The sequence below is a fragment of the Podarcis erhardii genome, assembly GCF_964252035.2.
Source record: "Podarcis erhardii genome assembly, chromosome: 11".
In the NCBI taxonomy this organism is placed as follows: domain Eukaryota; kingdom Metazoa; phylum Chordata; class Lepidosauria; order Squamata; family Lacertidae; genus Podarcis; species Podarcis erhardii.
In genome coordinates, this window is record NC_138501.1 from 41601119 (window position 1) to 41625081 (window position 23963).

At 45.1% G+C, this 23963-nt stretch overlaps 2 protein-coding genes and 1 pseudogene across 3 annotated transcripts in view; 2 read left to right on the forward strand and 1 right to left on the reverse strand.

Moving 5' to 3' along the window:
- The first annotated feature begins 5510 nt into the window (after positions 1–5510).
- On the forward strand, positions 5511–6188 carry LOC309352298 (ragulator complex protein LAMTOR5 pseudogene; annotated as a pseudogene). The gene has a single exon. The product of its transcript is annotated as a ragulator complex protein LAMTOR5 pseudogene (transcript).
- Positions 6189–10965: 4777 nt separating this feature from the next.
- SLC1A3 (solute carrier family 1 member 3) overlaps positions 10966–23963 on the reverse strand; it is a 37028-nt gene continuing 24030 nt past the window's right edge. Inside the window, exons 4-10 of the mRNA XM_081881531.1 lie at positions 19622–19826; positions 16798–16840; positions 16347–16642; positions 15760–15993; positions 14365–14559; positions 12411–12545; positions 10966–11841 (exon numbers count right to left, since the gene is read on the reverse strand). Coding sequence (XP_081737657.1) covers positions 11637–11841; positions 12411–12545; positions 14365–14559; positions 15760–15993; positions 16347–16642; positions 16798–16840; positions 19622–19826 — 1313 coding nt within the window. The 3' untranslated portion in view covers positions 10966–11636. The remainder of the gene's footprint in view (positions 11842–12410; positions 12546–14364; positions 14560–15759; positions 15994–16346; positions 16643–16797; positions 16841–19621; positions 19827–23963) is intronic.
- Positions 18077–18521, forward strand: LOC309352406 (small ribosomal subunit protein eS26). The gene has a single exon (XM_081880830.1). It carries the CDS (start codon positions 18099–18101, stop codon positions 18444–18446), a length of 348 nt encoding a protein of 115 aa, XP_081736956.1. The 5' UTR covers positions 18077–18098; the 3' UTR covers positions 18447–18521.

Genomic DNA, 23963 nt, shown 5'->3' on the forward strand with positions numbered 1-23963 from the left:
CGCACGGAGGTCATCTCCCGGCACGTAGAGGGCCCCTTTGCGGATGAGCAGTCCGTCGCTTATTTGGAACTCGTCGCCCCTCGCTGTGCCGCTGCGCACCTCCTCTATCTTGGCTCGAGCGAAGGAGTCCGTCTGCAGCGCGCGACGTACCGCGTCCAGGTCCACCGTGGCTGAGGCGCATGCCCACGCTTCCGGTGCGAAAATGTGCTTGGCCGCCGCCGGCGCCTCTTCCTCGAGATACTGCGGTTTCCTGGATAGCGCATCCGCCATGATGTTGCTGTCTCCCGGGATGTATTCTATCCTGAAGTCGAAATCTGCAAAGAACTCCGCCCAGCGGATGTGCCTCTAGTTCAGGAACCTTGCCGTGCGCTAGTACTCCAAGTTCTTATGCAGACCTGCACCGTGTGTTTGGCTCCCGAGGAAGTGCCGCCACACCTTGAAGGCTGCATGAATGGCCAGCAACTCCCTGTCCCAGATGGTGTAGTTCTGTTCCGACTTGCTGAGTTTCCTGGAGTAGAAAGCGCACGGCCTCCAGTCCCCCTGGTGGTCTGGCTGCAACAGGACGGCCCCCACGGCTCTGTCTGAGGCGTCCGTCTCAACCCTCATGGGCCTGGTGGGGTTCACATGTAGTAGTTGTTCCTCGGACGCGAAGAGCCGCTTGAGCTTTTGAAAGGACTGCTCCGCCTGCTCAGTCCAGATGAACTTCTTCTTCTTGGAACTGAGGGTGTCGGTGATGGCCGCCGTCTGCATAGCGAAACCCCTGATGAATTTGCAATAGAAGTTGGCAAAGCCGACAAACCTCTGGACCTCCTTCCGATTGCGCGGGCTTTTCCAGTCCAGCACCGAGCGGACCTTGGCGCTGTCCATGGCGAGTCCCTTGTCGGACAGCTTGTAGCCCAGGAAATCCACCTCCATCCTGTCAAACTGGCACTTCTCCAGCTTGGCGTAAAGCCTGTGCTCCCTCAGCCGCTGCAGGACTTCCTTGACATCTCTCTCATGAGCCTCCGGCGACTCCGAGAAGATCAGGATGTTGTCCAGGAAGCAGACGCACTTCTTGTAGAGGAGACCCGCTAAGACGTGGTGCATGAAGGCCTGAAAACAGTGGGAACCACTTTGTAATCCAAAAGGCATAACTCTATATTCATAGGTGCCTAGCGGCGTAAACATGGCCGTCTTCCACTCGTCGCCTTCCCGCACGCGTATGAGATTGTACGCTCCGCGCAGATCCAACTTAGTAAAGATGCGACCCTTCCTCACCGTCGCCAGCAGGTCATCGATCTTGGGCATGGGGAAGGCTGAGGCCTTGGTCTTCGAATTCAAAATTCTATAATCAACTACCAGCCTCTTCTGGGGCGTGTCCCGCTTCTTCACAAAAAACACGGGACTGCCCCCCACTGCCTTGGATTCTCGGATGAATCCCCGCTTCAAGTTGTGATCTATGAACTCCCTGAGTTCCTGCAGTTCATCCTCAGACATGTAATACAGTTTCCCCGTCGGCAGCGTCGCCCCCGGCAGGAGGTCAATTTTGCAGTCGTAGGGTCTGTGGGGAGGCAGCTTGTCCGCTTCCTTTTCGCAGAAAACCTCCAAAAACTCTTTGTACTTGTTGGGTACTGCTTGCAACATGCCTAAGTTCAGCTGTGGTCCATCCTCGTGCCCCTCCTCTTCCGCGTTAGCGAGGATGCAGTGTTTTGTGCAGTAGGAGGAGCCGAAGGTCAGTTGACGCTGGTACCATGCTAATGCCGGGCTGTGCCTGTCCAGCCAACTCATGCCCAACACTATGGGCGTGTCTGACAGGTGGGTGACATTGAAGCTGATGACTTCGCGGTGATTACCAATTCGCATCACCATTGGAGGTGTCTGCTGCAGCACTTGCCCTCCCAGTAGCTCTCTGCCGTCCACCGTGACTACGTTCAGGGGCATCGCGGCTGGCAGGAGCGCCACATTGTGTTGCTTGAGAAAATCCACTCCGATAAAGTCTGCATTGCTGCCAGAGTCAATGGTAATAGGGACTTCCATGGTGAGCCCATTGGGAAGCTGGAGGGATGCGGTGAGCTGCACCACTGGTTTGGGTGGGAGGGGGTCTGTGGGCTGTAAGATCCCTGGGGACTGCTTCACTGACTCGTCTGGCTGGGCCCCAGTGCCTATGATTCCAGCCAGACTCCGTCGTTTCCCTGCTGTGGTACATTCTGCTGAACTGCTTCTGTAATCGTCACTGAGGCTGCAGTGTGCTTGTGCAGCCTCTGGGGACACTCTTTCGCGATGTGCTGAGCACTGTCGCAGATGTAACACTTCCTGTTTCCTCTAGGAGGCTTCATTTTGACTGCTCCCGGCGTTAGGGCTCCGGCTGCTGACTGAGCCTTAGCACCACCTAACTCCATCGGCTCTTCTCCCCCTCCCAGCGGAGGCGTGGATTGAGCGCGCGCTGTTTCCCTGGGAAAGGAGGGTGGTGCTCTTGCTGGCGTGCGTCCCCAACACCCTTCCTCCTTGTTCCAAGGGCGTCCCTCCAGGCGCACCCCAATCGTTAGCGCCCTCTGCACCACATCTTTGGTGGTCTGGGGTCTCTCCCCCCTTGCAATTTCGTCTTTCACAGCACCGTTCAGCCCCTCCCAGAACAGGTCTCTGACGGCAGCGGACTCTTTCTCCCACCCCAGTGCGTTGACCAATGCGAAAAAACGGTAGTGATATTGTCTCACAGTGGCTCTGCCTTGTCTCAGTCCATGCACCTCTTTCCTGGCGATATCTACATCAATCTCTGACAGAAAACACGCATCCATCGCTTTAATGAAGGCATCCGCATTCCGGAGGGCTGGATCCTTATCTCTCCAGAGATTGCGCAACCATGCTTTAGCTTCTCCATGGAGATGACTGACTATGAAGCCTACTTTCTCCTCCTCATCTCTAAAATCCTTCTCCAGCAACTTTACCGCATAAATCACGTCTGCTCTGAAGTTAGGATACTGCTGCAGATTCCCATCGAACTGAGACACAAGGCTCCCTCCTCTCTTTCCCAGCCCAATCCCCTCTGGTCTGGGTCCCGGCAGCCCCTGTGTAGTCAATGCTTCTAACCTGGCTCGCAGATCCTGGCAGGCAGCCGCTGCTTCCGCCTCCTTTTTCCTGGATGCCAAAATCTCCGCGTTAAGTTGTGTTACTGCGTTCCGCAGGCTTGCTATGTGTTCTTCGGTAGTCATTTTGCCTCCTTTTTGTGAGCTCGCGAAGCACCAATCTTCGCCCCTCGCTGCGTTCCCTCACGTTGCGAGGTTTTAAAAGTGGAGAGGGGACTTACTGTCAGAGCTGCCTCTAGGTCCCAGCTCACAGAGGACCAATGCCCGGTTGATGTAATGTACAAAAGTCTTTATTGAAGTTTAGTTTCCATTTCAAACCCCAGAGCGTGCAGCCCTACGTCTTGGCTCTAGATCGACGAAGTCCCCTCTGAATCACTACCCCTTCCGCACCAGTTTAAGATCCTAGCCCGGCTCCACCTCCTGCGCTGTTCTTTCCTCCTCTGGGTCCTTCTGCCCCCTGGGGTTTCCTCCTTCCTGGATTCTTCTGACGCTGACCCCCCTGAGTCTTGCCCTTCCTTCCGGCGGGCTTTAGGACCTGGCTCCCTATCCGGGCTACCTGCTGTGCCGCTCGCCTGTACATTTGAACTTGGCGCGCGCGCCCAGCCGGTAACCTTCCTCCTGACTGTTTCCCCGCTCTCCGATGTGGGCGTGGTCAATCCTGACTCATCTCCTCTCGCTGGTGGTGAGAACACTGGTCCCGATTCCTGGGACTCCTCCCCCCTACTGCGTTCTGGTGGGGAAGCTGGTCCTGATTTCCAACTGCTGCTCAGGGAGTCCCTGCTGGCCCCTTCCTTCTGGGGTTTCCCCCTTGGCACCCCCCTCGCCCTGGCCATCGGCGCTCCCTTCTGTGAATCTTCCGATTCGCTGGAGAGACTCGTGGAATCCCTCTGACCACTGTCACTGCCTACACCCCCCTCGGATTCCTCCCCCTCGCTCTCCATTTGCTCCCTCTCCTGTGTCTCTGCTCCTGAACCCCTGACAATAACTATTAACGATGGCTGATGTTTACAGCCCAGTGTCAGCAAAGCTGTCATATGATTCTCCAAGGTTTAGTTCAAGGGTGATGAACCTCTGGTCCACAGGCTGAATGCAACCCTCCCAGCCTCTACATTGAGCCCTCAAGCTTCTTCTCAAGCCATGTCATCTTCCTAGGCCCACCCCCACCCTCCGCAGGACTACACCCCCACCCACCCCCACCCACCCCCACCCCCACCATGGTTCTGCTCCACACACTATTCAACAGGTTTTTTTTTGCCTGAATAGAACATGGCATTAATTTATAATAATGCCTCTTTCTTGTCTGGATGGAGGTGTGTGTATGTGTGTAGAAACTGCTGGATTCTGCATGGGTGGAATGTAGCCTAGTATACAAGGTAAAAGTCAAATCAGTTCTGCTCATTTTTGCCTCTGGCATGCAGTCCAGAAGGTTGACCCCAAAGAGTTGCAGCCCTTAGACTGAAAATGCTTCCCCAACACCCCCAAACATTTTAATAACACGGAGAGCAGTATATCTTCAACATTAATAAAATTAAGGTTTTAACATACAGAATCTATGCCTTGTACCAACCAACTTCATCTCTTTTGCATTTAAAATATGGTCCCAGTCCAGCTGTAGTTCCATGCAACGAGCTTTGTATAACAACCAGGGTTCCCAGGTGTGGGATATACATTCCCAGTTGTAGGTGAAGTCCAGTGAGTCGACTCATGATCTCAAAATGCAAGTACTTGGAAATTATGCTGAGCTGAAACATTCCACTCACCTCATGTTGTCTGCCATTCTCATTCTTGACACAACATATGTCAAGTTTGAGTGGTGTATGGAGTCTCCCACTTTCCACCTCAGGAATCCAGCTCATCAATTCTATGATAGTTTGGTGTGCTATTCTACTTGCGTAAGTGTAGTTTTACATTAAGTTCATGTGAGGCGAGGCTTGGTTTGCCAGATCAGTTTGTGTGGTGGCAAGAGCAGCCAATTCTGCAGAGACAACTTTGTTCTCTGTTCCTCTGTGGTTGCCTGTTAAAGCACTCGCATGAAAGGTGAGAATCATAAATGTGGCTAAATAAGAGTGGCCATATTAGTTAAGGACAGACGCTATGGAAAGAGACTTCCATTTCAATTGAAAACTTTCATTTCAATACCACCTATTTCTGATGGGATATATCTCTGCACTATAGTTAAAAGCCCCACCCTCAACAAAAATGATCATGTTTTACAGGGGTGTGGGGGGAATGCCATAAACAGTGGATGTTCTCTCAGAGCGGATGTTTGCAAAAAGTGGGCTTTTTATTCCTGCCCCTGTCCTAGGTGCTTGGGAATCATGACATCAATTTTATGATGTCATAATGACACCATCTGATTGACAGTTGGGTTCTCCCACCCACCTGTCAAAGTTGGCCTGTAGGGGTGGAGCCAGATAACGATCTGGCCTGTGGAGCCAAAAAAGTCCCTCTTTCCTGCTAAACAAGACTTGTTTAGAGAAAATAAGATATGTGGCAACATTACACCTCATTTTCCATCTTGGTGCCTAACATCCTGAAAAGTCTAAGATTCACTTCAATAGAAGAACTGGGAGGTGGTGCTCAGCAAGATGGAGGGGGTGTTGGAGCATCGTTTAGAAATCACAATGAAGAACCCCTCAATTGCAGGAGCCCTGTGCACTGATTCCCGGGGCCTAAACCTGGACTGTCGTGGTACCCTCTCAGATGAACATGCAGGTGTGATATCTGTTCTATCCCAGCAAACACCCAAGTTGACGTCTGATCCAACAGATATTCCTGTAGTGTGCCTTGAGTCAGATACTGGCAATATCATGATCCAGAAGCATGATGGCATCACAGTGGCAGTTCACAAAATGGCATCTTAATCTTATACATCCACAATACTCCTTGCTCTTCAACAATGCACCTTTGTGGAATACTCTTCTGCAGATTAGTATAGGTTGAATATCCAGTATCACTAGGCAGAATCTAGTTGGGATTGGACTGTAAACATTCTCCCAAGTTGGTATGGAATATTAATTGTTCTGAACTTGTGCCATTTCATATTATCAGATGTGGACTGTTTTCCTGTTACGTGGCTGGGGAGAGCACCTTCTCAGGTGGTCCCAATACTAAATAAATCAATAAATAAACCAGAACACACTGCTTGTTCACTACTGTTTGACTTAAAAAGAAGAAGAAGAACTGGAATTAATTTATGCACAACAAGGCGAAGAGTCCCATTATTCTCTGGAAGGCAAAACACCACACAGTTCAAAAATAAAAATGTAAAACTATTTTTTTTTTATTGAAAATACATCTACAAAGTAATATTTCTCAAGCCACACTGGGTGCACCCAGCTGCCAACCCAGAGTGGGCAGGGAATAGAGATTGTTCTATGGTACCTGATTTCTGTAAGAAACAAAGTTAGTGTAAAAAATATTTTAAAAGCTGTCATGCTTTGTAACACATCCCCCCCCCCCCAGTGATGTTACGGAAGGACAACCTTTAACATGAAATCTTCTTTGCAGTGTATTTCCAAAAAAATAGTATCCAATCAAAAGCAAAAATGTAATTAAAAAGTTACTCCATATAATCTAATATTAACTTTTGTACACACATACTGAATACAGTATTTCTATAAAAAATATCTCTAGTTACATGTCAGAAGATGCCTGTCTGTAATCTAGTTTTCCTTTCTGTTAGCACAAGTAAGAAATATAATAAAAAGGAGCATCCATTACTGCATTCAGTTAGAGATGACCCAAGAGCTTTGCATTGTTTAAAACACCTCCAATTCCTGAATGCACTGGGTTAACTCCTATCCACTTTCTATAAGGAAAGTGCTCAAGGACAAGCTAAGTGAGTAGGATCTGCAACTTGTGGAATAAGGAGCCTGCCTCATCAGTCCAAAGAAAGACCGCCTGTGTCCAGCATTCTGAGAATTTGTCCACTTCACATTTTGTAGTATGTGTGTCTGCAAGTTTTATTCACAGGTCACATTTTTGAACCAAAGATCCCCTCTACATTCCAGAAAACCCTTGGTGGTCAGTGGTTTTGTCAGGGCAGGATTTTGGAAAAGTCCATGGTCCCATTCAGCAGAGTAAGTAGAAGAAGAGGAGTTTGGAGTTGATATCCTGCTTTATCACTACCCAATCTCCTTTCCCTTCCTCCCCCACAACAAACACTCTGTGAGGTGAGTGGGGCTGAGAGACTTCAGAGAAGTGTGTCTAGCCCAAGGTCACCCAGCAGCTGCATGTGGAGGAGCGGGGAAGCGAACCCGGTTCACCAGATTACGAGTCCACCGCTCTTAACCACTACACCAGGAGGGCTTTCAGATGCAGCTGAGCTGGTTTACCACATTCTGAAGTGAAGCAGTATACACTGAGCAGCATCAAATGCACTTGTTCTGTTAGCGTAACAATTGACACTTGTGCAACAGAACTTTCCCCCTCCTCCAGTTGCTGGGAATTGGAGGGGGTTAGAGTGCTGTCCAACTAGCAGGCTTCCCACAGGTATCTGGTTGGCCCCTGTGAGAACAGCATGCAGAACCAGATGGTCCACTGGCTTGATTCAGTGGGCTTGTCTAATGTTCTCCTCATGTGCATGCCCTGTGCCATCCCCAAATCTGCTCCAGAGGGTTGGGGAAACCTCCAGGACAGATTTAGTGGGTGCATGGTGGTGGTGGGGGGGAAGTTCTATTGCACAAGTGTCAATCCTTGTGCTGGTGGAACGATTCACTTCATGCTCTACTGGATACAACCTGTTATCTTCTAAAGAACTACATCCCATAAGATCAGTGATTGCCTAACTGCACAACTGGTGTCTGTGGGCCATTCATCAGATGGGCTTCTTATCAGCTTGGCAAGGCAATTTCGTACAGTGAAAAGAGGATATGAGATGGGTTTGGGCCAAGTGGAAAGAGCTGATAGTAAGGCTCCTCCTCACTTCTGGAAACATAGGGAGGAGCCTCATATTGAATTGCTCTCTGATGGTCCAGCTTTCTGATGCTACCTTCTGCACTCCCATGGAAGTGCATGCAGGAAGCATGCACTATCTGCCAGTCTATCCTGAACATACTTTTGGTTTCTACAGATGCACAGAACAGGGAGGAAAGGATGGTTTATGGGGCAAAACTACTAGGAATTTTGTGGTGAGGAAGGACCTCTGCCTTCACAACGCTCTTGTGATACTGATGCCCTGATTACACATACATTTGAACTCATCTGTTTTGCACACAAACACATGTGTGCATTGTAGTAGAATGTGTATAACAATGGAGGTCTCCAGCATCCAGCCTCAGCTGCACACCCAGTTTGCATCTAATTCACAAATCTGTATCTATACAGACCACCTTCACTACTGCTTCAAACCCCCCCTTCTCCCATACAAATTAAGGAAGACTGTAGTGTTAGGTTAATTCTGGCCACTTTGTGAAGGGAAGCGAGGTAACAAAAAAATCAAAGTTTAACTTCATAGCCTATTGAGATTTAGCTGAGATGGTCTTGCAATTCTCAGGGTTCTTTGCCTTCAAAATCTGTGACCATATGAATGAACTCTCAGGGACAAAAATTACATTGAAATGGTTGAGTGGCAGCTGTAACACAAGAAATATATTGTACCTACCTCACAGAACTATTATTAATTCCCCAACCCCCATAGACTATGCAACCAGTTTGTGTGTGTATATATATCTACAGTACAGCACACCATCCCTGTTTCACATCCATAAACCTTTCCCGTTTGACTGCTATGGCAATGCATGTAAATATATATATATATATAAATCATTCTTTTCTTTTTCATAAATGGGCTTCATCGGGGAGTAAAGATTGGAGCAGGAAAAATAATCAATGATAATATATGGATCTCACCTCAGTGTGTAAAATCTGCCCTGCCTCTTACTCCCAGAAGAAGACTTATAATATTGCTCTTTAAAAATCCTCTCTTATATTTTCAATATTTATTCAACGTATTTGCTATCCTGCTGTGTTTTTTTTTTTTTTTTATATTCTTCCTACTAAAAGTAATTGAGCACCACATTAGCTTCACTATTCTATTACTCCCCCTACATCAGAGGTGTTGCTAGTATGGAGAACTTGGCAGTGGAATGGGAAAAAACAAAAAACAAAAACCCTCTTCCCTTGTAACCCCAATGTTGGGAAAAAATGCATTTGGCAACAATTTCTTTTGTTTAGCAAGACAACGAAACAGACCAAATTAATTGGAAAATCACCCTGTTTGAAAGCATTCTCCTGTCCCCTGCAGTTCCAATATGACAGTGGAAATGTTCCTGAACCCTGTCAGATGCTCTGTGCGTTCTGCTTTCTACCTCTTAGTCTATAAGTGCTTCTTTCCATCGGAAAATCTCTGACACAAAGTAGATAGGCAAGGGTGAAGATGGGCAAACATTTTAACTGTGCAGAAGTGGCTCAAACTCACAGTGCCTGCCCTGAAAACAAATGGTTCGGAATACAACAAAGATGTGTTCAAAAACTACTATCTTTTCACCTTTAGGTGGCCAGCTTTAATGAGCCCTGTACAGCAGTTAGAAGTGAGATGATAAGCAGGTTGTATCTGTGTCACACAGATTTAAACTATCCTAATAAGTACCTCTTTTTGAGGGGGCAGGGGCTAGGGATCTTTAATAGAATTATCAGCACCAGCTAAAGTACACCCTTGAGTGGGTATAAAACTGATATGCCTTTATAAAGTGTCACTTAGGATCCCAACTCCCATCGAAAGTTAAAATGCATGTCAAACTCAACTCACTGGGCAGCTACAGATCTAGGACAGGCCTTCACAATTTATGGCCCACGACAAAGCCAAACGTAGCTCGCTATCGGTCTGATGCTTGATAATCCCCCTGTTTCTGTGATCTGTCGTGTGCAGCAACAGCAACAAGTTTCTTGAACTATCATTACTGGTGGGCTACATTCAGTTTGGTGGATCACAACTTGTGCAGGCCTGATCTAGTTAAATCAATGGAATGTTCAGAGTTAAGTAAGTGGCTGGATAATTATGTCCGGTGGGAGGGGGACACCTAGGTTATTTCAAAAATGCCCACACTGATGTGGTATCAACAGTTTAATATCCCGCCCCCTGTAACGAAGGGATGAAGACAGTTTATGTTCCAAAGTGCATGCGTATATTAGATCTCTGATCCTGAAAAGACAGTGCGCATAGGTAACAGTACTTGTGTTAAGTAGTAATGCCATAATCCAAAAGAGGAACAGTAATGTTACACATACACAAATGCATTTTTCTAGGTTCATGATCTAGGAATTAAATGGGACTTGAAGGTGCACAGTACCAGGAAGCCTTTCCTGATCCTAAAATATCCCATTAGGTAGAAATGAAACTATGATACATCCTTTTTTGCTTAGATGGTAACTAGAGCAAGTTGAGGGACATATTGTCCATGTATTTAAAACAAAAATGAGTGTCCCTATTTTTAGTGCTCCAATAGCAATAAAATAAGGAAATAATATATTTAAAAAGAGAAACCAAAATTTGCTACTCACTTTTCTGGAGAATAGCATCAGGTTTAAAAAGTAAATTTACAATGCAATCCTATATGTGTCTATTCAAGAGTAAGGTCCATTAAATTCAGTAGGACTTACTCCCAGATAAATGTGTATAGGATTACAGCCTTCCTGGTGTGAAGAATGTGTAACAGTCAAACAAACAAACAACCCCCCTTTTCAAGATTTCTTGTCTGCTTTGCTGCTTCAGCTTACATAAAGTGAGATCACATTTACAGGACTATGCAACATGTGCATTTGAATATTCTTGGTAATTTGATTACACAATATATCCCATCCCCATAGCACATCACATCACATCACATCATATCATAATGTTGCATGCTTGGTATTTTGTCTTATTATTATTTTAATGGGATACAATCATATAACACATTCATTACTAAGTAATAGGGTATATTTTTCAGCAAGGACTTAACTAGACATTACAGTAACTGTAGCGCTGGAGCCGTTCAATTTTCTTTCCCCTCTCCTTCCACATGCCACCTGAAACCTTTATCCAGGTAAACATACCACGTGGAATGATGTCATTGTGCTGTGCATTGCCCTCCTCTGGCCACACAGGACTGAATGCAGGGCGATGCACACAGTGATGACATCACAATACGTGTCGTGCTTACCTAGATGCAAGCACAAGGAGAAGGGAGCGAAGAGACCTTGCATGTAGCCACCATGGGTTTTATCCAGTAAAGTCACTGAACTGACAGTGAAGCTTCCATCAGCGAAATGAGGAGGGACGCACTTCCCTAAGCTGCACTGGAGGGTTCCACAACTCTCAGGAGCAGATATAGGGTGTGAGAGGGGCTCTAGGCCTGTGAGGAAATGGCTGAAAATAGCTTCCCTTCCTGCTGATGGAAGCCTTAACAACAGCTGAGTGACACCACTGGATATAACCTCACATCTCTCATCATGTCTAGTTAAGCCCTAAACTTCTTCAGTGCTCTGCTTGTATATATAGAGAGAGATGAGGAACAAACGGACAAGTTACAGAAAAGATTGGAGGAACTGTACGCTTTCTGCGTATCTAGTGCTTTGTATCGTTCCTCTACCTTACATCTTGGTTTCACTGTCTAAGGGCTTTTCATTCTCGTTCTCTTGGGAGATCAGCTGGTAAGGCTTCTTCATTTCATTCTCCTCTATCACAGAGTTACCCATCTCAGCATCCTTGCTCCTCAACTCATGCCGCGATAAGTGTTCTACAATCCCTGCGCCGATAGAGTCTCCCAAAACGTTGGTGGTGGTACGCAGACGATCCCTATAGAACAATTTGAAGATTTAAACAAGCTAAACAGTCCCAGCCCTCCAAAGCCCCAACAGATTACACAGTACATTATTACACTGATTCACTGAAATTAGGAAAGGGAGATGTAATCTGCAGTGTATTTAACATTGCAATTCTATACTCAAGTAACAAAACAAAACAAAACAAAACAAAACATGCAATTGTATATAAATAAATTTATTTGTAACACTTCCATCTGATCTTAACCTGTGGCCCGTGGAGTAGTGCGAAGGGGCTATCCTTTCCCCCAGCACAACAACCCTATGAAGTAGGACAGATGAAACAAAGTATGTTTCTGGCACAACGTCATCCAGAAAGCTTCTTGAGTGAGCAGAGATTTGAGAAACACAATACTTTCAGGGCATGGAGAACATCCTAACAGGTGCTGGCGTGCTTTGCAGTTAAAATGGTAATTTTTTATATCCTATGCAATACAACTGAATATTGGTAAAACATTCATGGGGAAATGAACTAAAATGACTTGCAAGTTCAGTTTTCATGAATGCCCACTAGCCTATACTTTACACTGCAGAAATACTCACAAAAACCAATCCACTGCAATGATAAGGGTGATATCGTCTGTAGGCAAACCAACAGATGTCAATACGATCACCATAGTGACGAGGCCAGCCTGAGGAATTCCTGCTGCACCAATGCTGGCTGCTGTAGCCGTAATGCTGTTCAGAGAAAGGAGACACCAAAACAATCACACAGAGCTTTTAATTTTTAAACACACACATAGGTTGTGTTTTTGTTCTATCTGTCATCTATCTATCTATCTATCTATCTATCTATCTATCTATCTATCATCTATCTATCTATCTATCTATCTATCTATCTATCTATCATCTATCTATCATCTTACAAAAATGTTTTCCCCGCCTTCCTTCATGAGAAAAATTTGCACATAGTCTAGACCAGCCTTTCCTAACCTGGTGCTGTCCAGATGTTTTAGACTAAAACTCCCATCTAGAAGAAGAAGGGTTTGGATTTGATATCCCGCTTTATCACTACCCGAAGGAGTCTCAAAGTGGCTAACATTCTCCTTTTCCTTCCTCCCCAACAACAAACACTCTGTGAGGTGAGTGGGGCTGAGAGACTTCAGAGAAGTGTGACTAGCCCAAGGTCACCCAGCAGCTGCATGTGGAGGAGTGGGGAAGCGAACCCGGTTTACCAGATTACGAGACTACCGCTCTTAACCACTACACCACACTGGCTCTCTAGCCAGCACAGCCAGCTGGAAGGCAACAAGTTCAAAAAGCCTGAGCCAGATCAGTCATCAGGGACACCTCTCTGCTCCACGATGTGGTGCCATCCAGTTGTTGCATTGAGCAGAAGGCTGGCAAAGCACTTTCCTGTGGCCTTGAACTCAGCTGATGGGTGGTTAATTCAAGCCTGCTTTGTGCAGGGATTAGTAGCACAAAGTGGTTTACATTGAAACTGCTAATAAAACGGAGGGGAAAAACTCGGCTGATGACTGATTGGGGCACACCTAGCTCCTGCAAAGGAACAACCAGGAGCTCACTTCAAGCTCCCAAATGTTCCTTTGTAGTCACATGCAGAGCTACCCCACACCTGATGTAATACTGCATATGACATCAGATGGGTGTGGTTTGTTAGGAATGGCCAGATTTGTCCCACAGACTGGAGGTTCTCCACCACCCCTGCTGTAGCTGATTAAGACTGTGCAGTAATCCTATATACACTTATCTGGAGGCAAGTCTCACTGAACTCACTGGGACTTACTTCTGAGCAAACATGCATACACTTGTGGTGCAAAGTGCAGATTAAACTGATATGTGTATTATAATGCTTTAAACATATGTGCTATAATATGTTTTTGAGACGTGTGCTTGCTTTTGCCTATAACCTGTATTTGGTTGACCAATAAAATCTGATGATAACAACGATATTCAAGGAATGATCATTTACTCTTTACCCCTGATTATACTTATGGAAAAGTACTAAAGTTACAGGAATTACTGAAGATTTTCTCAAATGAATATAGAACAAGCTCAAGGAAGTATGCTGAACTGTGTTGATAAAAAGGGATCTATTTCAATGGGAGAGAATTATAGCCCAATCCTATGCATGCCTACTCAGAAGTGAGTTCAATGGGACTTGCTCCCAGGTAAATGTGCCTAAAATTTCAGCCTGAATCATTAAGTTATTCAAGGACCCCCATTTTATTCAACATTATGGCAATCCTTTTCTTTCTTCTTCCTTGTACAGTCTAGCTTGTGAGGGCTATATTGTGATACCCTAGAAGTGAGATACTTCACTATGTTAAGTGATGATTTAAATCCTATTGCTTTCAGTGGATTTACAAAATCTGGAGCTAACTCATAATGACAATGTTTTCAATCATGGGCATAATGAGGTACACATAGAGCGCAGCTGAAATATACTGTGGCTCCTATCACATGTCTTTCCCACTACCATATGATGCAAAAAGCAGCCTATGCAAACGTCTAAGGTTTTGCAACATTTACAAACCTGATTGTGATAATCTGTCCAAAGTTGAGGTCCATGTTATTAACCTGTGCAATGAAAATTGCAGCCAGTGCCTCATACAAAGCTGTACCATCCATGTTAATAGTTGCACCCACAGGAAGCACAAATCTTGTAATGCGTTTATCTACTCCATTATTCTCTTCCAAACACCTAAATGTGATTGGCAAGGTGGCAGAACTAAAGCCAAAAGGGGGGAAATGGAGAAAAATTAACTCATCGGAAAAGGCAGGTAACATTGATATGGATGATGGCTATACACATTATTGTTGACATTATGGAGCCACCCAGAATAAGGATGGCAGACAGAGATTTCCTGTCTCCTCAAATTACCTAAAAAATATTATTTAAATGAAATTAGTTCACATGTTCAACTGTGTGCCAGTGCCCCAGTCTAGCTAAGAGCATCTCCCCACATAGTTGGGTGCCTGTGTGTTATTGGTAGAGCCCATACCTCAGTGGTGGATCTCATGAGCTGCCTGCAGATGTGTCATGGTTCACACCCTGTCATTTGAGTTGAAAGCCTTAGATTTGGAAAGCTAGTGCCAAAGTAGATAGCACTGGATATAAAGTAGCTCCAGATGCTCACTTACTGGATCAGGAACCATGGACTGTATCCAATGCTAGTCCATCTCAGAATAGACCCATGAGTGTAAATTGGATGTCCATTGGTATGTGCACCCAAATGTGAAATCTCTGGCCCTCCAGAAGTTGCTGGGCTTCAGCTTCCATTAGCCCAAGCCAGCATAGTCAGTGGTCAGGTTTGATGGGCGCTATAGTCCACCAACACCTGGAAGGCATCAGGTTCTCCACTCCTGGCCTAAACTCAATGCACTGCTGTAAACGTTATGTGAACTGAAATGCAGTTCCCTGTCCATACACTGGTACAGCTTGTCATGTTTAATTCCCTTTGTAAAACATGACTAGAGCTGGGTTGAGGCAAAAGTGGAGCTCTTAAAATGGTGTGCGGTTCGAATCCTCGCGATGTGGTGAGCTCCCATTGCTCGGTCCCTGCTCCTGCCCACCTAGCAGTTCAAAAGCACATCAAAGTGCAAGTAGATCAACAGGTAAACGGCGGGAAGGTAAATGGGAAGGTAAACATCAAAGTGCAAGTAGATCAATAGGTAAACGGGAAGGTAAACGGCATTTCCGTGCGCTGCTCTGGTTCGCCAGAAGCGGCTTAGTCATGCTGGCCACATGACCCGGAAGCTGTACACCGGCTCCCTCGGCCAATAAAGCGAGATGAGCGCCGCAACCCCAGAGTCGGCCACGACTGGACCTAATGGTCAGGGGTCCCTTTACCTTTTAAATGCACATGCAACCTCAGTAACTCAAAATTCTACTCAAAATCAAACTCGATCTGGCTATGAATATTCCTACCTTGAAGATGTTCCCAGGGCTGTGATGAGAGCTTGCAGCAATCCTCCAATGAAGACCCAAGGGTTCTTTCGAGTGATGAGGAAGTAGAGTAAAGGCAGCACTACAATAGCATGGATGAGCAAGCCAATGATGACAGTAACAGTATACATGGCAAGCTGCCCTCCAATCACACCCATATCTTCCATCTCAACAATTTTTCCAGCAATCAAAAACAGGATACCAAGTGGTGCATACCTACAAACAAATCACACAGTTAATATAATATACGACTACCCAATGAGAAGCCTAGGAGTGTATATTTTGGTGGTGCTATTTGCATGCACTCAGAAATTTCCTGACACATTCCAAGGGGGCTAAGGCTGAAAACCTAAACACATTTACATGAGAGTAAGCTTCACCGAATAGAGAGGAACTTACTTCCAGGCAAACATGCATGAGATTGTTCTGTTATTTAGATGCACTGGAAATTAATGGCAAATAAATGGAGAACGTTAGGCAGGGAAGGGATATTTCCTCTTGTATTCTGTAAAATGCCATGCACACGGATGGTGCTAGATAGATCAACAAACGTAGCATTCAACACCTACCACATGATTAGTGATACGAGGCGCATGATAGCCTCATTAAGGCTATCAAAGAATTCTCTCAATGCTCGTCCTTGCTCCTTCATGTTCCCTATCACCAGTCCAAAGCTGATTGAGAACACAACCAGTCCAAGTGCATTTACTCCATTTACAGCCCCTGGAACAGGGATCATCTCCTTTTTCAACTGAGTTAGGTTTTCCATTGCTTCGGACACATTGTTTATAATGCCAGCAAGGACAGATGTTTCGTTTGAGTCAACTGCTATACTAGGTGTCCGTTCCTCATAGTTTGTTTTGAACTGTGAGAGATGGGGAAAAGGAGAGACGTTATAGCCGTGTCTTTTCTAGGCATTACAAAAACATAATGGCTAAGACTACTCAGTTGCATCTGATCAGAAGATTTACTTGAAGCTCCCGGATGAAGATAGGTGTAATTAAAACCACACATTGTTACCTGTTTAAAGCAGGCTTCCACCAGATTCGGAGGGAACATGTTTCTGTGAAAAAAGAACAACAACTATTTGAGGAATAGTACACATCTTCTATCATTTCAAGATGAAGCCCTATTGAAGCTGGTGGGGTTTACATCAAAGGCACTATGTATAGGGTGGGGCTCCATGGTCATCTATTTGGCCTGACCCAATAGGATTCTTCTTATGTTCTTCTCATAAGAAGCTTCCATACCATACCAGGTCAGATTGTTTGTCCACCTAGTGATGATCTATAGTGACTTGCAGTGGTTCTTTGGGCAGAGGTGTTTCCCATCATTTGCTACTTGATCCTCTTAATGGAAGATGTCAGGGACTGAATATGAGACATGTATTCTACCACAGGCATATGGTCTCAGCAGTATATTGAACTAGAAGAAGAGGAGGAGTTTGGATTTGATATCCTGCCTTTCACTCCCTTTAAGGAGCCTCAAAGCGGCTAACATTCTCCTTTCCCTTCCTCCCCCACAACAAACACTCTGTGAGGTGAGTGAGGCTGAGAGACTTCAAGGAAGTGTGACTGGCCCAAGGTCACCCAGCAGCTGCATGTGGAGGAGCGGAGACGTGAACCCGGTTCCCCAGATTACAAGACTACCGCTCTCAACCACTACACCACACTGGCTTAGCACACACTGAACTAGCATCAATTTACTCTCTCTTTTTTTCTTTTCTTTTTTAAAAAGACTGCTACTTCTTTGCAATTCACCAAATTAATCTCAGCGAATTTTCTCCTCAACCTTTTGAGCAGGAGCATGCTGCAAATCTACCCCGCCTCAAGTTTACCTTGGTTAGACAGTAGAAATAATAAATACATGTCTTCCTTGATTCAGAATATAAACAACACTTTTGCGGTGAGAAAGTAACGCCGCTGAAGGAGAAGGGTATAGAAAGAGGCCCTCCAAAACTTAGAGCCAGAACATTGTTTGAAATCACAGTTCCAACAGGTTCACAGTCAACCCACAGAAGAAATTCTCAAATTCCTCACATGCTTTTCGAAGGCACAGCTGTGGGGAGAATTGGGGCAGGTCTGCCTAACACATCCTTTGCTAACACAAAGGATAAGATGGTGTCCCCCAAATCCACATATCACAATCCACAACATTTTTGTACACTGGCCTTAATGATTTCCAGAATGAAATGTCCACAACAGGAAGTTAGAACCAAGTCGTACTGTAATCTTTCCATATTAAAAATTCTATGTGAAATTTTATTTGAGTCAGTACTATAAAATTCTAAACTGCTCTTTCGCCTCTTCTTGAGCGCCGAAATGACCAAGAAGAGAAGGAATAACGGCCGTGCCAAGAAGGGCCGGGGACATGTCCAGCCTATTCGCTGTACCAACTGTGCCCGCTGCGTCCCCAAGGACAAGGCCATTAAGAAGTTTGTCATCCGAAACATAGTAGAAGCAGCCGCAGTCCGAGATATCTCGGAAGCAAGTGTGTTTGACTCATATGTGCTGCCCAAACTCTATGTGAAGCTTCACTATTGTGTTAGCTGTGCCATCCACAGCAAGGTGGTGAGGAACCGTTCCCGTGAGGCCCGGAAGGACCGTACCCCTCCACCCCGGTTCAGGCCTGCTGGTGCTGCACCAAGACCACCCCCTAAGCCTATGTAAAGAGATGGTTTGAATGATGCCAGTTTCTGCTATTGACACAATAAATTTACAGCTGGTCTTTAAAAAAAAAAAAAATTCTGAACTTAAAAAAAGCCACAGACATCCTGTTATTATGTCAAGGAGTCCTACGCTAACTGCCTTCTTCTTTTACTTTTCCATTCTACATACAGAATCAGACTGGAGCCCTGGAACATAAAGGTAAAGGTAAAGGGACCCCTGACCATTAGGTCCAGTCGTGACCGACTCTGGGGTTGCGGCGCTCATCTCGCTTGACTGGCCGAGGGAGCCGGCATACAGCTTCCGGGTCATGTGGCCAGCATGACTAAGCTGCTTCTGGCGAACCAGAGCAGCGCACGGAAACGCCATTTACCTTCCCGCCGGAGCGGTACCTATTTATCTACTTGCACTTTGACATGCTTTCAAACTGCTAGGTTGGCAGGAGCAGGGACCGAGCAATGGGAGCTCACCCCGTCACGGGGATTCGAACCGCCGACCTTCTGATCAGCAAATCCTAGGCTCTGTGGTTTAACCCACAGCGCCACCCGCGTCCCAGCCCTGGAACACAGGAAGCTGCTATTTAAACAAGTCAGGCCATAGGTCCATCTAGCATCAACATGCAGCACCTCTCCATGGTTCCAGATGGGACATTCCCAGCTTTGCTTGGAAATGCCAGGGATTGAGCCTGGTACTGTCTGCATGGAAAGCCATTGCTCTACTATTGAGATCAAAGGTGGCTGGCCCCTGAATCTTACTTCAATACTGGTGATGGGACAATATCCTCCACCACACTGAACATAGGAGGAGAGTTTCAATAGTGCAGAGTAGACCAGCTTAGGGAACTCAGGGGAAATGGTGGGTGAACACCACCTCCTCCATTATGTTTCCTGAGGCAGCCATATTACTCTGCCTAATAGTAGGGCTGACCCCGAATGGGGGAATTATGAATTGCTTCAAATCTCATTAGTAAACCCCACAGTACATTGTTAAGAAGCTTAAAAAGCCTGATCAATAAGCCTTGGGGGGGTGTCTATGTTTACAAGTTATTTCTGAGCCGGGGATGCCATTTTGAAGGGAAAAGAGAGAGAAAAGAGATTGATAGCTCTGGGTGTTAATAAATTCAGTCATATGCTGTAACTTTCATTACCTTGCTTATGCGACAGAAAATGCATTTTTACCTGATCAAGTCCAGAAAGGCATCTGCGGCTGTCACTCGCACAATCTTGCCTTCTCGATGCATTTTTTCCTTCGATCCTTTCCCTGGATGGATGATGACCACCATGATAATTCCAATCAGGACAGCAATGATCGTGGTGCTCATGTAGTAGACAACGGCTCGGAGCCCCATCTTCCCTGATGCTTTGCTGTCCAGGGCAGCAACTCCTAGCAAATAGAAGCATGAGAGTGAAACTAGAGTCTGTACATCACAAAAAACTGTGAATACACATACTAGAATAAGCATTCTTGTAATACTAGAACCCTGATGAATGGCGTGGCTTTCAGAAAAAGAAGTATTGCTTCTCAGAGTGTGTTGTTAAATTACGGAATTTGCTCCCACAAGTTACAGCCACCAGCTCTGATGGCTTTAAAAGAGGATGAGACAAATGGAAGAATAAAGCTATCCGTGACTACTAGTCACGATGGCTATATTATCAACAGTATTAAAGATAGAATGCTTCTGAATATGAAAGCAGATGTTCTCTCATGGAGCTACAGTCCAAAGAGGGAAGGATCATAGTTCAGTGATAGAGCAACTGCCTCCCCACCCACAGATTCAATCCCAAGCAACTTCAGGTATCATAGAATCATGGATTTGGAAGGGACAACATGGATCATCTAGTCCAACCCCCTGAAATGCAGGAGTGTTTTGCCCAACATGGGGCTCAAACCCACAACCCTGAGATTAAGAGTCTTGTGCTGTACCGACTGAGCTATCCCAATTCAGTGTTGACGGTGCTGATGTAGATGGCCCAATGGTCTGGCTTGATATAAAGTGACTTCCTCCGCTCTTATGTTACATTTCTCCCTTGAAATTTGAGACATGGTGTGCTTTATAACAGCACAACTGCAGGGGAGATAAAAGCTTCTCCTCTCTCCCTTGATACACATGAACTTCCCTTGGATTGAGAGAGATGGTATGTCTGTTTTCGGAATGCGTTGCAAATGCTATATAACACAATTATTTTGTGCTCGGACTTCTTATGTTGTAATTTCTTATTTACAAAAGAAGCTGGTTCCCAAAAATTGTACAAACTGTTATACTTCACAAATTGTAATTTAAAAATTGTACAAAGAAACGCATGAATATATATTAAAAACATATAGTAAAAACATCACATTATACACAGGCTGTAGATGCTATTACCCCAAAATATTGAGCTGGTATAATCTTTTACTGTTTCCATATACTTTCTAATATATGTATTGATTATTTAATTTCTATAGTGCTTAATATATTAAAAAATATCTCCAAGCAGTGTACAGAAAGCTGAAACAACAGGCAACTTAAACAGATATTACAAAAACACACAGCTACATATAAAAATGTTACATTAATATAAAGTTTGTAATATATAAAAATATCAATTCATTTTCCTTCTGACACCCCTTCCTCTCTGCCTCCAGGTTCTCACCCAGGGTCCAAAGAAACTCTCAGCTCACCCACAAAAGTCTCACAATGAAAAGAGTTCCTGGAAACAGCTGACATCACCCTAGTCTCTCACTCTGGACTTGCTTTTTATGGACATGCCCAAGGAGGATGGTACCTCCTTAGGCTGCCCACAGCTGCACTCTCCACACCCAGTCCCAGGTGCAGCAGGTTTGATGAGTTTCCCAGGTGGTCCAAAGGATGGGGAAAATGCTCCCCTCCACTCACAGCTCTTTCTTCACCCTCTGTCCTCTCTTCCTCTGGCTTCATACCCATCCTTCAAGCATCTTAACTTGTGGGAGTGAAACCTTCATCAGTGCTCCAGCAGATACTTGATTACAGGTGCAGAGGAAATTCCACATTTAAATAGAGATGAAAGAGACACAGGACAAGAGTTCTATCTGAACTAATCAGCCCCTTGAGTTATTAGTGGGGTCTTCTGCTCCCTGATTCCTGCTTATTGCTGCAGGCAGGGCACCAGGTGGGAGTTAAGTGAGAAGCAGAGTAGTGTTAAGAACTGCCACTTTTCAGGAAGTGGGTAAAGCATGGGAGAGGTAATCAGCTCCAGGTGCAGTAAAGGCTTTGCTGATTTTTTTGGGAAGTATATGAGATCCTGTGACTCTGACCTGGTCTGCTAGACCAGCCTTGTCCAAGCTGGTGCCCTCCAGATGTTTTGGATGCCACCTCCTTTCAGCTCCCAGTAGAAGGGACAATGGTCATGGATCATGGGAACTGCAGTCCACAACATCTAGAGGACTTCAGTTGGGGAAAGGCTGTGGTAGACTATCCCTCCTTGTGGACTTCTGCTCATGATCAGAGCAGGATGTGAAGAACACAGCTAGTACAAGTCTGAAGGAACACCTATCACAGCTAGCTAATCCTAGCCTAGACTCTGTCAACCAGGAGGTCTGTTGTCATCCCAGACAAAGGACAACAGTCCTCTGATAGCATTTTAAAAAACAAAACAAAAGCATTTTAAGATACACAGGGAGCCTCTGCAGATATAAAAAGGTCCATGCTTTAGACAACCACATTCCAGCAGTTGGAAGGTGATGAAGAGGATGAGAGATGGGATGCAGCTAGTGTGCTCAACCAAACGCCCCCATCACATGTTCACTGTCCCTTATTCATAGCACCTGAATTGCTTTACTGTTTTTAGTGTATGCCATATGTTTTTAATGTAAGTCCCTTGTTTCCCTGGGATGCTCCTAATTACTCTAGATTTTTTTTTAATAGGGTTGTTTGAAACTCTTCAGAAGACTGGTAGATCATTGTATGTTTCCTATTTCCTCAGTAAACATTCCTGAAAGGTGTACAGTGGTACCTCAGGTTACATATGCTTCAGGTTAAGAACTCACCTAACCCAGAAATAGTGCTTCAGGTTAAGAACTTTGCTTCAGGATGAGAACAGAAATCGTGCTCTAGCGGCGTGGCGGCAGTGGGAGGCCCCATTAGCTAAAATGGTGCTTCAGGTTAAGAACAGTTTCAGGTTAAGTACGGACCTCTGGAACAAATTAAGTACTTAACCCGAGGTACCACTGTATAAGAACATTAAAAGTGCCTTGGCAGGATCAAAATCTCAGCAACTATCAAGTGAAAAGAAATTAGTTGGCGGCCCACCAGTGGAGTGTGATGGTCCACCTGTAATATTCTTCACTGAGCTCTCATGATAAACCTATGGATATTGTATCACTGGCATATTATACCTATAGCGTCCAACAAAATTTAAAAAACCAACACTTTTAGCTGCTCAAAATGCCAGGTTGACATGCTGAAGTGTTCCCTATACTTATGGGATCCAGGTGTAGAGGAAATTATCAAATAGTGAGCAGTCAGTGTAAAATTTGATCTGCAAACTGTATTTCCGAATTATTTGGAGGATTAATGACAAAGCAGCTACTAATTTGCTAATAGAAACCCAATTCTGGAATGCCCTCCCTTAAAAGGCTCACTAGGTGCCTAAGTTGCCATATTTTGGTGCCAGACAAAAACATTATTTAGCCAGGTATTTTAATTTTAATTGCTGTCATTGTTGACCCTGTTTAATATAAACAAAGCAAAACGAACTTGGCATTAGCCATGTACGCTATGTAATACAAAGAGACCTCCAATGAAGATGATGTAGAGATATTTTCATTTGGACCACGGTTCATGAATCTTTCACCGGGGTCAAGGCCTCTTGCCCTCAGACAGGTTCCCCAATGCCATGTTTTGTGGAGAGACTGTGATTACTTAGAGATAATTTTGTACATGCTCAGATTCACTCTTGTCTTTTTATCATCACCTTCCGTAACTCTGCCCTTGGCACTGAAGCCAGGTTCTATAGCTGAAGAGCATAGGCAGGCTCCATATAAACTCCTGACATGCTGTGCTTTGAGCTGCAACTGATTTATCCTCTGAAACTTGTCAAGTGCAAAGCAACAAGGAACTTTTTGGATGCCCAGCCCAGCAGTACATTTCCTGTTCCTCACATCTGCCAGGGCAAAGCCCTGCTGCGGGGGCTGTTTAGATACTAATTTAACTCTTTGCATGATTCCGTCTTTTGCTCACTGTATTGGAATGTGCCACACAATATGCTTTTTGAAGGGAAACTAAAGGCGTAATTTATCTTCTTTATGTGTGCTAAGCAGAGCAAGAGGTAAGGACTCGCAGAGATTCACAGCAAGCCATAGAACAGTGATTAGTAACAGCTGACAGCCTCGGACCAAGGCTCTTTCTCTTTGGTAGCCTCATTGTAATACCAGAGCACAAAGAACTTACTGTCCCAGTGCCAAGAATCAGAAGTGCAGGAGCACAGAGAATAGCAGCACAATTTTATTTTTTTTACAGGAACAAAACACAGCTGATACCTGCTTAGTGGAGACCTGAAAAGG

Bases quoted from the DNA above. Each gene is read 5' to 3' on its own strand.
- LOC309352406 (XM_081880830.1), top strand. From the start codon at position 18,099: ATGACCAAGAAGAGAAGGAATAACGGCCGTGCCAAGAAGGGCCGGGGA.